Source organism: Danio rerio, chromosome 18, assembly GCF_052040795.2.
Source record: "Danio rerio strain M-AB ecotype USA chromosome 18, GRCz13ab, whole genome shotgun sequence".
NCBI lineage: Eukaryota > Metazoa > Chordata > Actinopteri > Cypriniformes > Danionidae > Danio > Danio rerio.
The window spans coordinates 40,936,598-40,952,040 of NC_141038.1; the positions used below are offsets into that span (position 1 = coordinate 40,936,598).

Consider the following 15,443-nt stretch of genomic DNA (forward strand, 5'->3'; position numbering starts at 1 on the left):
ATTTTAACAAAAAAAAATAATATAAAATAAAAAATAATAATATAAAAATAAATAAAATAAAAATATTTGTATATTTTTATATAAATTATTATATAATTAATTAATTATTCTGACTGTATATTCCGAAAATTTAACATGATTAGCGCCTTTAAGAAATTTTTATGATATTTAAAAAATATATGATTTTTAAATCAATCAGTCCGTCCATCCGGCCATTCATCCATCCATCCATCCATCCATCCATCCATCCATCCATCTATCCATCTATCTATCTATCTATCTATCTATCTATCTATCTATCTATCTATCTATCTATCTATCTATCTATCTATCTATCTATCTATCTATCTATCTATCTATCTATCTATCTGCCCCATCCGCCTGTGATAAACGTGAACTAGCATACCAAGCAAATTCTAATGCTTTATATTAATAGATTTCGAATAAACATTAAAACTCTAGCTGCCCTACCAAGAAAAACATCAATAATTGGATTGCATTTCTTAACTCCTAATGTCATTTGATAACACACTCAATGCATTTTTTCCAAAACATCCCATCTTTTTAAAGTATCAACCTCTACCATATGGTAGATAAGTTGGTTTATGGTAAAAGTACCATAATTCATAAATGTACATAAAAATATGTATCACCTTAGAATTATAAGGCTCTATCTGACATTTTTGTCAAAATTGAGTTATTGACATATTCTTATTAAATTATGACTTATTTAAATCATGAGATGTTTTTTTTTATAAGTTGTTTTCATTTTAAGACTTTTTATTTAATAAACAAATGTTACACACATACTGTTTGCTATGGAGTGCAAAAACTTTAAAGCTCAATATCTTAAAATCATTCAGAACACAGATTGAACCTTATAATTCCAAGGTGACGAATTGTAATCCCAATTTATTGCAACATTTATTGCAATATAATAATATTAATCAAAATAAGACATTTTAAATGCTAAATCATCTATATTTTAGAAGTATGCCATAAAATATTTTAGACTTTCATTTAACATATTTTCTTGTTTTTTATTTTATTTTATTATAATTGTTTTTTTACAATAAAACAAAAATCACGTGTAGTAGTGCAACAGGATTATGTTTTTATTTTTATTATTTATTTTTATAAACCAACAATGGTATTTAAAATTCTTTAAATGACTTTAGCAGTCATTATTTAAAACAGTCATACCATGGTCAAACATTTGCTAGAGCAGGCAGTTGAAAGGTTGATATCACAAAATGTGTAGCAATCTTTTATGTAACCATGTGACAATTTTTTCTTATACATGAGCATAAATCAGTCTAACACAACAACACAACACAACACAACACCATACAACACAACACAACACAACACAATGAACGTGATAAATGCCATGTGTTTTGAAGGAAAAAGAAATCGATAATAATGCTAGCTGCATTTGGGGAAACTATTTTTTTTTTTTTTAACAATGCAATCTTGCTTATTGTCCTTCTCAAGATTTGCAAGGCCATCTTTGAGCTCTGAGTCTTTTTCCTTTGCTTCCTACTACCAAACACTACCACTGCAAACCGACTTATAGATAAAAGGCAACTCTAGAAATAAACTCTAAAAATAACTTTTTTAATCACAAATATAAAAGAAGGAAGGATAATCTGCCTACATTGATTTTAGACTGGGGAAAAAGTAGATATACAGCCCAGATAAAAACACATAAGAGGAATGTAAGCCTAGACTGAAAAAAAAAAAAAAAAAAATTTCCTCACAGTGCAGGCGTCTCGACTGAAAAAAAAAAAAGAGTTGTATTGATTTTTTTTAAATAGGCAAGCCTTATTTTACATGTGTTAGCCTGCCATCCTGATTCAGAAGCAATAGTTTTAAAGTGATGCACGTTGTGCGAAAACCCAGTGTTTATATGATGGTACCAAAGGGCAACGTGCTGGAAATATCATCTGACATTTCCCCATCTAAAACTGCAAATAAGAGAGGAAAGGTCAACCTACATAACAGCAAAGGTCATTGTATTTTACAAGAATCTGCACTCTCATCTCACAAGAAAAGGTCAAATCATTCAATTAGAATGCACACATTATCCCTAATCTGTTTATTTTGGGCAAAAAATACAGATTATTGAGGAGGATTTTTATGATGTGACATTCACATTGCTTTGTTCGCGCTTTCAAAAGCTTTTCAGTGTGGCTAAAAGCATTTGAAGACCTCATACAGAACAAGACGTTTGTGGCTTTTAGGCCATTTGCTGAAGCTCTAAATGCTTCTGAACGTTGAGTAATTTAAGAAATTTAGTTTGCATGTTTTAAAATAGTTTTGCTTTACTATGACTATGTGTACACTGTAGCTAAATTTGGTTGTCAGTGCAACCTGTGAAGCAAAATAGAGGTTAACAAGGGAAAAACAACCACATTTAACAAACAAATTAACTCCAGAAAAAAAAAAAACTAACAAACAGTTAATTACATTAACAAAAAGTATATAGAACAAAGCTGAAGACGTATTTGTAATGTATATGACATATTCTAATGCAAGTCAGGAATTTGCCTCTATGTGCACAATAACAACCAACTGCAAGAAGCAAAAATAAATGAATAAATAAATAAATAAATAAAATAAATAAATAAATAAATAAAAAATCACAAGATGTATCAGCAAGATTATTTCAAGACTTATATGCCAGATTTATCTCAGCAAACTCAAACAAGTTCATGATAAACCAGCTTAAATTCTGAAAAATTTATTTTCCAGGTAACGCCAGTATATGTCCATTTGAATAGCTCAAAGAAGCTTTTTTTTTTTTTTAATTGGGCATGGCAACGCAGCAGCCGTATGATCTTAATCAGTTATTTCACCAAAGAGTTTGAATACTGTAATTAATTACTCACCCTCATCCTGTCGAAACCCATTAGACATTTAATCATCTTTGGAACAGAACTTAAAATATTTCTGATGAAATCTAAGAGCTTCCATAAAAGGGTCAAGGGTCATGAAATTTTTAAAGCCCGGAAGAACATCATTAAAACAGTCCATGTGCCATCATGGTTCAACCACAATTTTATGAAGCTGCAAAAAATTACTGAAGAGAAGAAATTGTTGATAGAAGTCTAAATTAAATTAAATTAAATTAAATTAAATTAAATTAAATTAAATTAAATTAAATTAAATTAAATTAAATTAAATTAAATTTCTTCTCTTTAGTGTCAGTTCAGGTCTTGTGTTCATAAGAACAATATGTGTCACTCTAGATTTATATTGACCTCATCTGTATATTTTGGTTTGAGCATCAGCAAAACAGTCCATGTGACATCAGTGGTTCAACCACAATTATATGAAGCTACAATACTATTTTGTGCAAAAAAAAAAAAAAAAAAAATTGAATTAAATTAAATGATCAAATTTGTATTTCTGTATATTCTGGTTTGAAAATGTCAGACTGGGCAAAAAAAGTAATACCCTTTGTCAAAATCTTCAGACATATTTATGAACACTGTTCCTCTTCAGATGGGGAACTTCAAAGCTATAAGTGGATTTAATCCACGTATGGGGATTTCGTTTCAGAAAGCCAATCGACTGAACGAGTATATAACGGGCCAATGAAATGCCAAATTAGTTGGCAGTCTTAGCTTGCGCACCTGTGCCTTATTGCAATCAACTCCGCATATAAGCAAATGGAAAGCAAGGCAACGCTATCGTTTTCGCTTCAGAGACTGTTACAGCCTTCTGAGAGAGTCGATGAGGTTTCCTCCTGCTGATATTCAGCGATTTCGTGCGAACGAGAGCAGTCTCCCGGTCCAGAGTGTATACATGTAGCGGCAGACGGTCGAGCTGGGTTTCTCCCTTGCCTGGCGTTCTTTGGGTCCTGCAGAGCAGTGTGTATAAAGTTGCAAATTTCACAAAAAGCAACACAGTTGTGCAGCACATCCTTTTTAGGATGGCACTCCAACCGTGCGTTTCTGGATGCGGTGGTTTCCTTTCCCAGGATAATGGGCACGAGCACTGCGTTGCATGTCTGGGGGTCCAGCATGTTAATGCAGTGCTTGTGGTTGCGATGCCACGACTGTTGCGCAGTTAAGATCGCGGCTAGCCCTTGCAAAAGGGCGAACCATCCCAACTGTCCCCTGCACTGCAGTGGGCAATCGGGCAGATCTGAGGGTTCCAGTGGGAGATTATCCGTTGCCTCCAGGCCCGCGGACCTCCTGCTCTTCCAAGCGCTCCATCAAAGCTTCGAGCGGAGGAAGCGATCCATCTAACCAAATGGTACCCCTTACATTCCATGACACCAGGGACCAGACATCAGAGAATGGGCTTTCATTGTCCGATGATGATCCAGACCCGCTCGCCCCCTCTGGGCAGGTGAGCACTGTCAAGACGGATCCTGAAACGGACATGTTAGCCGTGCTTTTCCAGGCTGTTTCGGCCGTGGGGTTGGAGATGGTTTATCCCCCAGCTCCGCGGCTGTACCGACTAGATGGGTGCTACGTAGAGGACCAGAGGGCTAAGCCTTTTAAGCCTCTCGTCCCCTTCTTCCCGGAGGTGCACAGTAGGCTCACGCAGTCTTGGAGGGCACTTTTCTCTGCCCGTGCTGCATGTTCGTCCGCCCTCACCTCTCTTGACGGTGGAGCGGCCAGGGGGTATGAAGTGATTCCTCAGGTCGAGCACGCCATTGCAGTCAATCTTTGTCTGCGTGGCGCCTTTTCTTGGCGGGGTCCGTCTCGTCTCCCGTCCAAAGCCTGTAAGTTATCTGCCTCCCTCCTAGCCAGAGCTTACAAGGCTGCGGGCCAAGCTGCTTCCAACTTTCCACGCTATGGCCACCTACCAGTGCTACCAAGCGCAGGCGCTGGCCTGGCTGCACAAGGGTGGGTCCAAAACATGCTTGCTTCGCAAGCTCCGCACCGAAACCGACTATGCTCTTCGGACCACTAAGTCCGCTGCGTGTGCGTTGAGGAGGATGATGTCCACATTAGTGGTCCAGGAGCGCCACTTCTGTCTAAACCTGGTTGATATGCGTGAAGTTGACAAAGTCCGCTTTCTTGACTCCCCCATATCCTAGGCTTGCTTGTTCGGCGACACCGTCGGTGAATTCAGCCAGGAATTCAAGGCGGAAAGAGAGCAGTCTGATGCCATGGGTAATATCATCTATCTGAGGGGCCTGTAAGCCCGCTCTGCCCGCCAAACCATCCACATCTGCTGCTCCTCGCCGAAGGTGCCTGACTACGAGAGCTGCCCCGCCCCTGCACGTGCCTCCGGCGAAGCGGACATGTAGAGCACCTCGAAAGCAGGCAGCCCCCGCTGCCCAGTGAGCTGTTAAGTCCGGTAATGGTTGTAATATTTTTTGGTATATTTTGCTTGACTTTAATTGTAATATCTTTCAATTTCTAAATATATTTGATAACTAAAATATTATTTTAATCAATATATCTGTTTTGTTTAGATGAACCAAAATACATAGCCTGTATTCACTAAGAAATGGATGAAAATTTTCAGTTTCAAAATGGGGTGTACTCAATTATGCTGAGCACTGTATATTTAGAGTTGAAAATCTACAAAATGTCTAAATGGAACATGACCCATCTTTACTTAATATTCTTATCATTTTTGGCATAACAGAGAAATGTATCATTTTATCCATATAATGTATTTTGTTTATTTACAAAAAAAATCCTGTACTATATAAGACTAGTTTCGTGGTCCATGGTCACAATTCCAATTGACTCTTTGGATATGCCCAGCCTTTCTGAGTACCTGCTGTCTAGTACGAGCAGATTTTCACAGTTTTTCATGTTAACCGCAGATGTTACTCTACTGCGCTTGCCTGGATAGTCTGACTGTTCTGGTTGTCAGAAAAAATGGAACACAGTGACATGGGCATATAATCACAGCATTATGATTGACTGAATTTCCTGTCAATCAAACTGCCTGCAAAGGGTCAATTGTTGAATGGTTGTTATTGATTTTTATTTATTTATTTTTTTTGGCTTCATAAGATTATAGTTGAACCATGGCTTCAGCATGACAGTTTTGAAAATATTCTTTGATGAGGATGATGATTAATTTCTAGTATTTGAAAAATTCATGATGACCCTTGCTGTCTGTGAAGGGTCATATGAATAATATATGTATACACTACTCTGGCATTGTTAAAATCTTATCAAAACGTAACCCACACAAGTCAAAACTTCCTGTTTCATTGGTAGACACTTGCGATTACATGCACGGTCTGACTTCCATTGTGCAGTGAATCCGAAATGTCTCGTCTAGAGCCACAGTAACAAGACAACACTCAAGCCAAACAGGAACTTCTTTAAAGCTGCAGTCCTGTGGTTAAACCACTCAGGTAAAATCATTTTCTAGTACTCTTTAAAGCCCAAGTGCATCATGCAAGGGTACAATAATGACACATCTTCTTTGTTTGGTTCTTACCTTAAAAATTAAATCCTTTTTGCCATACCTCAGCTCTTTCAGTTGGGCTTGGATTTTTTTGGACTGCAAAATGAAGATAAGAAAGAATGTGTGTTAGCTTATTCAAATAGTAAAATTGGTTTTAGATTGTGTAGCGGGGCTTTTTTGGGGCCGTGCCGAAGTGTTCCTTTGTGAACACTTGCAGGCAAAGCTCCAATTCAGAAAAGAAGAGACCCTCGGTGAGCAAGAAAAAAAAAAGTCTTCTCTTCAGTGGACTGCAGGGACCAGTCCATGACGCAAACACATTAACACATCAGCACACTCCATGCTATGGCATTGTCTTGGCCTGCTGCCTGTGGATTGTTGCCACAGTTGTAAACATTTCACAGACACACATACACTCTTTTTACTCTACAGCCTCTCACTAACTGAAGAGTATGAGCCCCCACAAAACAAATGAGAGTTCAGGCAAAATTACAAGACTACAATAGTTAAGTAGTTAAAATAGTTAAATAGTTTAGTTAGCTACGTTGCCATTATTTAACAGTTAAATCATTAAAACTTTACATAAAAAAATGTTTTATCAAACACATTACAGTCACTTTGGTCCATTTCTCAGAATAGAATTAAAATTCTCAAAACTACCTGTTTAATCCTCACATCTGTGCACATCAGAAAAATAAATACATAAAAAAAAAAAAAAAAAAGTTTCTCATTTCTCTGAGCAAGTTGCAAACACTTTTGTACATCCATGCAAATGATTACGCACAATTGTCCTTAATTAAAATTAATTAATTAAATAAAAAAATTTAAAACTGCTTTTACTCTATTTTATTTACCTAATGTTTTGCAAATTTTATTTTGATCTGAGAAATAGGATTGCTACAAATGTTCAGAACAGACATACATGTTACAAAGTCATCAAAAAATCTTAAAACACATTACATCTACTTTATATAATTTTGAAATGATTTCTGGCTTTTTAATGTACATATAGCTTTTTAAAATTTAAATTTTATATGTATGTATGTATATATATATATATATATATATATATATATATATATATATATATATATATATATATACACACACATACATACATACATATAAAAAAAATTATATATATATATATATATATATATATATATATATATATATATATATATATATATATATATATACAGTTGAAGTCAGAATTATTAGCCCAATTTGAACTTTTTCTTCGTTTTTAAATATTTCCCAAATGATGTTTAACAGAGCAAGGATTTTCACAGTATGTCTGATAATATTTTTTTTTTCTTCTGGATAAAGTCTTATTTGTTTCATTTTGGCTAGAATAAAAGCAGTTTTTAATTTTTTAAACACCGTTTTAGGGACAAATTTATTAGCCGCTTTACGCTATATTTTTACTCGACTGTCTACAGAACAAACCGTCATTATACAATATCTTACCTAATTACCCTAACCTGCCTAGTTAACTTAATTAACCTAGTTAAGCCTTTAAATGTCAATTTTAGCTGTATAGAAGTATGTTGAAAACATCTATGCAAATATTATTTACTTTCATCAAGGCAAGGATAAAATAAATCAGCTATTAGAAATATGTTACTAAAACTATTGTGTTTTACACAATACTATAGTATTGGTCTAATAATTCAGGGGGGCTAATAATTGTATTTATTTATTTATTTATTTTTATTATTATTTTTTGACAACGAAGAAACTTCTTTTAAAAATATAACAATCTTACAGATGGAAATGATGAATATGGAAACAATATGCAAATGATCTGAATTAGTGCTAAATTCTTCAATTAATAACATAAATATTTTATTATAAATAAATGAATTTGTTCAGTTAATCAATTATGCATACTAATTTATATAAATACATGTTCTTAGGCATGAATTAAACTAGTAAAGCATGCAAGTAAATTAGTAATAAATAAGTGAATCATTTATAAATGAATACATTAATAAATTAAAAATATATATTTCTAAAACAATGAACATCCAGGTGTTAAAATAGGCATAATTTCATTTTTCCATGCTTAATAGATGGATATAAATATTGTAAGAGCATTTTCCACTAAAACTGTGCCTCAGTGCAGCTGAACCCACCTCTTCTGCATGAATGTCACAGAGCTTGTTCCCGGACAGAAGTTTGTTCTTAAGGCTTTTATTCTGCAAGACAGGAAAAGAAAATAAATAGAGATATACTGTACAGACGGCTTTGTAACATCAAGCATGAAACAAGCCCCGACGTCTTGTTTTATCTACATAAATACACTCAATTTAATGGTAGCCCTGTCCCTGCAGACAAAAGCAATGCCTCAACCGTTCCCATCCAGTTCATTTTGACAGTTCCCTCACAAGCTTATTGAAGCTCAAGGTGACCCTGGAGTATATGCCTCATTTCTGTAATAACCTGCAGTGGATGTCTTTATGGAAATAGATGATGGTAGATTAAGAATCAATACAGAGATGATGGTGGTGCTGAGTTTAATCTAGTGCTTTTCCGCACCTCCTTCTCCTCTTTTTTTTCTTCTTTCTCTGTTCGTGTCCTTTTGCTTTTATTTTTTCCTCTCATTATCTCTCTCTGCCTCAGTTTCTCACTTCCTTTGTCTCTGTGTGTGCTCTCAGATGCAAATGTGCATGCTTTTACTGGCAATGTCACCCAGATTCAAACCCACCAGGGTATTGATTTTTATTTATTTATTTATTTTTGATAATTGCAGTCCAAAAAGTGTTGGATATTGTGTACCACTAGTGGTGTTTTTGGTACTATATTGCAGTGAAAACACACCAGCAATCATGCAATTAGCGATAGTGCCTGCAGAAGTACTTTTATCTGTAATTATTTTGGTTCATAATAGCTGAATTTTGAGAAAACATTCAATATTAACACAACGATGATGCACTATAGCCTTTATATATCTGTGTTCATTGTAAATAAAAACAGGTTTTGACAGCATGACTGTTTATAATACCTTTTCAGTCTGTAACAAACTAATGATTAGATTGTGAAGGTTTTCCAGAAACATTTGAACAGTAGTTCATATATATTAGCAGTTTTGATTTTGTAATAATTACATTTGAACCTAACTTTAACTCATGCAGTATTTAACCCATTGCTTTCTAATGCAAGGACACTGCAAGTACATGTTAATTACACATAATATAAAATAAGCACAACATCATACTAAAAAAAAAAAAAATGTTGAAAACTCAGATTAAAATCGCTTGAAATAAATAGATGATGTGACAACTGACATTGTAATTAATTGTAATAATATTTCACAATATTAGTTTTTGCTTTATTTTTGATAAGAAAATTTTATACAAATATGTGAAAAACTATTAACAAACTTTACAGAAAATATTTATAGCACTTCATTTTTTCCACATTTTTATGTTACAGCCTTATTTCAAAATGGATTAAATTAATTTATTTCCTCAAAATTCAACACACAATACCTCATATTGACAATGTGAAAATGTTTTTTTTTTTTTTTTTACTGTTGCAAATTTATTAAAAATGAAAAAACAGAAAAACCCCTTGCTCAAAACTTGAGAGAATGTTGATGTACCTTTAGCAGTAATTACAGCCTCAAGTCTTTTTGAATATGATGCCACAAGCTTGGCACACCTGTCTTTGGGAAATATTGCCAATTCCTCTTTGTAGTACCTCTCAAGCTCTAGCAGGTTGGATGGGAAGCGGCAGCGTTCAATAGAACTTAGGTCTGGGCACCGTCTGGACCACTCAAGGACATTCACCGAGTTGTTGTGAAGCCACTCCATATCTTTTAGTGATATTTTAGTGGTGTGCTTTGGGTCATTGTCCTGCTGGAAGATGAACCGTCGCCCAAGTCTGTGGTCAAGAGCACTCTGAAGCAGGTTTTTATTCAGGATCTCTCTGTACATTGCTGCATTCATCTTTCCCTCTATCCTGACTAGTCTTCCAGTTCCTGCTGCTGATAAACATCCCCACAGCATAATGCAGCCACCACCATGCTTCACTGTAGGGATGGTATTAGCCTGGTGATGAGCGGTGCCTGGTTTTCTCCAAACGTAATGCCTTGCATCCAATCCATAGAGTTAAACTTTAGTCTCATCAGACCGGAAATGTAGTTTCTAATGGTCTGAGAGTCCTTCATATGCCTTTTGGCAAATTCCAGGGGGGGAGTGGCTTCCGTCTGCCCACTTTACCATACAGGTCTGATTGGTGGATTGCTGCACATATGGTTGTCCTTCTGTAAGGTTCTCCTCTCACTACAGAAGAATGCTGGAGCACAGACAGAGTGACCATTGGCTTGTTAAAATCATCCCTGACTAAGGCCCTCCACCCCCGATCACTCAGCTTAGATGGCCGCCCTCCACCCCCGATCACTCAGCTTAGATAGCCGGCCAGCTAGGAAGAGTCCTGGTGGTTCTAAACAAATTCCACTTACAGATGATGGAGGCCACTGTGCTTATTAGAACTTTCAGAGGATCAGAATGTTTTCTGTAACCTTCCCCAGCCTTGTGCCTCAAGATAATCTTGTCTCGGAGGTTTACAGACAATTCCATTGTCTTCATGCTTGCTTTGTGCTTTAACATGCACTGTCAACCCTGGGACTTTATATAGACAGGTGTAGGTCATTTCAAATCATGTCAAATCAATTGAATTTACCATATGTGAACTCCATTGAACCTGCTGAAACATCACAAGAATGATCAGTGGAAACAGAATGTACCTGTGCTCAATTTAGAGCTTCACGTCAAAGGCTGTAAATACTTATGTACATGTGATTTTTTTTTCCAGTTTTTTTTTTTTTATTTTAATAAATTTGCACCAATTTCAAAAAAATCTTTTTTTTTTTTTCACATTGTCATTATGGAATATTAGGTGTAGCATTTTGAGAAAATAAATGAATTTAATCCATTTTGGAATAAGGTTGTAACATAAAAAATGTGGAAAAAGTGAAGCGGTATGAATACTCTAGAATGATTCTAAAGGGTTTTGCTTCCACTACCTGTGTGACAAAAATTTGTTAGAGGTCACACTGGTGACACTAGTAGTTTTACTAAAGCACTGCCCTTTTCCTGCGAATGAGAAATATATATGCCTTACCAAAGTGGAAGCATTCAAAAGAAAAGAAAGCTGAGAGTGAATGCATTAGGCATGCTCACTTGTACCAACTTGTAAAAAGCATTCACGTCCTCTTACAATTATAAAGCGGAAATTTTCTCTTACTTGTTCCATGTGGCAATTGTACCACCTGACTGCGTCAGATTCATTTAGATGATGTTTTTAGGCTTTTATAGTGTGTCCATTAAAAAAAGATGAATTCTGAGTCTGAGGGACTGAGAAGGGTAGACTGTGAAGTGTTGTCATCTTGAAAGTATATGGTAATTAAAACACAGTGTGATTGCACTTACTTATGTACTGCGCTGACCAGTCACGGTCACTCTACTTTTAAACAACTCTAAGATCCAGTGAGAAGTGTTTGATTTTTTTTTTTTTTTACTGAAGTTGTCTTTTCAAACCAGAAAAGTCTTGGTGACTTAATTTAGTAAGTGCTGTTATTCTTAACACTGTGGCAGAAAGCAGCAAAAACATTGTCCAACTATAGTCTAGTCTAAAACCACAAATTGCCAATATTTACCATGGTTTTACTGTTGTAACATTTATGCAACCATTTTAGCATATATTTACATATTGAATTCTGTTATTTTATCAATGTATGAAATAAATTCAAAAATAATAGGAATTGATTGTTTGATTTTTGTTAAGTCAGGTTAAAGGTGCAATAGGTCTTACTTGTTCTAATTGTCCTATAGTTGTTGAAATAATTGTTATTATGCTGGTTGAAAGTTTCTTCACATCCTGATAGCAATCATTAAATTGAATGGTCTAAATGTATTTATATGTATTTTACTACTATGTGCAAGGTATAGAACCAAGAAAAATGTGTGCAATCCAAAGTTTAGTCTGAATATATGACTTTTTTGCCTGTATAAATATGTAATCGCATACCTCTGCACACACTGTTCACACATAAAACATTACTGTATATAATAGACAATTTTCATATTTCCGGGTTTCTGAGCAGCAGAAGTTGTCATAGCTGAGTAAACTTAGAGGAGAGTGAATAGGAGAGTACAACCATCTTCTTTACTATCCTATAGTGCATCCAGAATGTATTCATAGTGCTTCACTTTTTCCGCATTTTTTTATGTAACAGTCTTATTCCAAAATGGATTAAATAAATTTAATTGCTTAAAATTCTACACACAATACCCTATAATAACAATGTGGAAAATATTTTTTTTAAAATTGTTGCAAATTTATATATATATATATATATATATATATATATATATATATATATATATATATATATATATATATATATATATATATATATATATATATATAACAAAAAAAACAAACAAACACAGAAATCACATTTAAATTGCACATAAGTATTTACAGCCTTTGCTCAATACTTTGTTGATGCACCTTTGGCAGCAATTAAAGCCTAAAGTCCATAAATCTGATGCCACAAGCTTGGCAAACCTGTCTTTTGGGAAGTTTTGCCTATGGGAAGTGACGGTATATAGGCATTTTCAGATCTCTCCAGAGATGTTTAATAAGATTTCTGTCTAGGCTTTGGCTGGGCCACTCAAGGACATTCACAGAGTTGTTGTGAAGCCACTCCATTGATACTTTAGTGGTATGCTTTGGGTCATTGTCCTGCTGGAAGGCGAACCGTCTATGGTCAAGAGCACTCTGAAGCAGGTTTTCATTCAGCATGTCTCTGTACATTGCTGCATTCATCTTTCTCTCTATCCTGACTAGTCTTCCAGTTCCTGCTGCTGAAAAACATCCCCACAGCATGATGCTGCCACCACCATGCTTCACTGTAGGGAGGGTATTAGCCTGGTGATGAGTGGTGCCTGGTTTTCTCCAAACGTAACGCCTGGCATTCACTCCAGAGTTCATTTTTAATCTCATCAGAACAGAGAATTTTGTTTCTTATGGTCTGAGAGTCCTACAGATGCTTTTCAGCAAATTCCAGGCAGGGAGTGGATTTTGTCTGGCCACTCTACCATACAGGCCTGATTGGTGGATTACTGCACAGATGGTTGTCCTTCTGTAAGGTTCTCCTCTCTCCACAGAAGAACGCTGGAGCTCAGACAGAGTGACCATTGGGTTATTGATCACCTCTTTGAATAAGGCCCTTTTCCTCCAGTCACTCAGCTTAGATGGCCGGCCAGCTCTAGGAAGAGTCCTGGTGGTTCCAAACATCTTCCACTTACGAATGATGGAGGCCACTGTGCTCAATGGAGCTTTCAGAACAGCAGAGTTTTTTAAAATTTTTTTCTGTAACCTTCTCTAGCCTTTTGCCTCGAGACAATCCCGTCTCAGATGTCTACAGACAATTCCATTGTCTTCAAGCTTAGTTTTGGCTTTGACATGCACTGTCAACCCTGAGACTTTATATTAAAAGGTGTATGCCTTTTCAAATCATGTCCAATCAACTGCATTTACCACAGGTGAACTTTAGTTAAGGTGCTGAAACATCTCAAGAATGATCAGTGGAATGTACCAATTTAGAGCTTCACGGCAAAGGATGTAAATACTTATGCACATATGATTTTCAGGTTTTTTATTTTAAATAAATTTTAAAACACATTTTTTCAGATTGTGATTATGGGGCATTGTGTGAAGCATTTTGAGGAAATAAATTAATCCATTTTGGAAAAAAGCTGTAACATAAAAAAAATATGGAAAAAGTGAAGCACTATGAATACTTTCCGGATGCACTGTATTTGCTGAAATAAAAAAATTAAAACACCACAATGGTGTTATTAAGACTTTTAGAAAAAAAAAAAAAAAAAAAAAACTGATCTGTGACTGATCACAGAAGCCAGAGCAAAGAATAATGTCAAATTTACTGTCCTGCCCTATAGCATCTAATGCATTGGAAACACCTCGCAAAAGCGGTAATTCATTTAATGTAATTTAATGCAAAGGTGATATGCTGTAATACATACATAAAGGCATATACATGTTCATATGTTGTTGTTTTTTTTATCTATTTAAAAAAAAAAAAATCTTTACAACTTTTAAGGATTTAAGATGCCTGTTAAACGGAAGATACTGTTCCAGTACTAGTCTATTGAAAAGGGTCCATCAATGTGTGTAAACTAATGTAGCTCAGAAGAAGAATGACAGGCAAAGATTAACATCTTTTTAAAAATCCAAATCTACATTTTTTAAGTTTGCAATTGCATTTACTAACTGTACACTATTTTTTTCTTTCTGATGAAATTTACATGATGTATTGTAGTCATGCTCGAATTCTAAATCATGAATTCGAGAGGAGTGGCTTTGTATGGTGATTTTCAGGGTGGGCGGTAGGTTAATGGCTATAGCATTTACCAAGATCTCTATTGCAATTTTAAAGCCTGATTACACAATTACTTCAGTTACACAATTTTACACAATTTGCTTCAGTAAGGGGTCTTAGTTATTCATAAATGACAAATGAGCATCAAGAAACAACATTTGATAATTTGTTATAATTATTTATTATTTTGTATTATGTCATAGACAATTGATGCCATGTCTGGGACGCTTCATGACATCAATACAAAAAGTCCACAATGGGTTTTATTACAGCTTTTCATTGACCAGTAGAAGCACAGAATCTTTTCTGTACACAGTTTGTGGAGCTACATCAACAGTACATCAACAGATTACCAAGACAGAATAAAAAGTACAACAATAAAATTTTGGCGATCGCTAGCTGAGGCTTTTATTTCAGAAGTCCAGTGAGTTTGGGAATTAGCATGTAAGCTAACAAATTACTCATTATTTTCAAATTCACAATGCACCGTGGGATTTTTATTAAATTTTTTTTTTACATGAATGTATCTTCAACGGTAACCAGCTGTAAAGTATCTCTGTGATTTTAATTTTAAATAGCATTAGCGTTTGTGAGCTGCTTTGTTTACAGCTGTTGCTAGGAAACAACATTTGCTGTT

General features: G+C 35.1%; 1 protein-coding gene across 2 annotated transcripts in view; it reads right to left on the reverse strand.

The window, feature by feature from the left end:
• The window catches only part of luzp2 (leucine zipper protein 2), a 251,221-nt gene that overhangs the window by 35,618 nt on the left and 200,160 nt on the right, over window positions 1–15,443 (reverse strand). For both annotated transcript variants that reach the window (NM_001099255.1, NM_001114715.1), the window contains 2 exon segments: window positions 6,427–6,489; window positions 8,529–8,591. In NM_001099255.1, coding sequence (NP_001092725.1) covers window positions 6,427–6,489; window positions 8,529–8,591 — 126 coding nt within the window.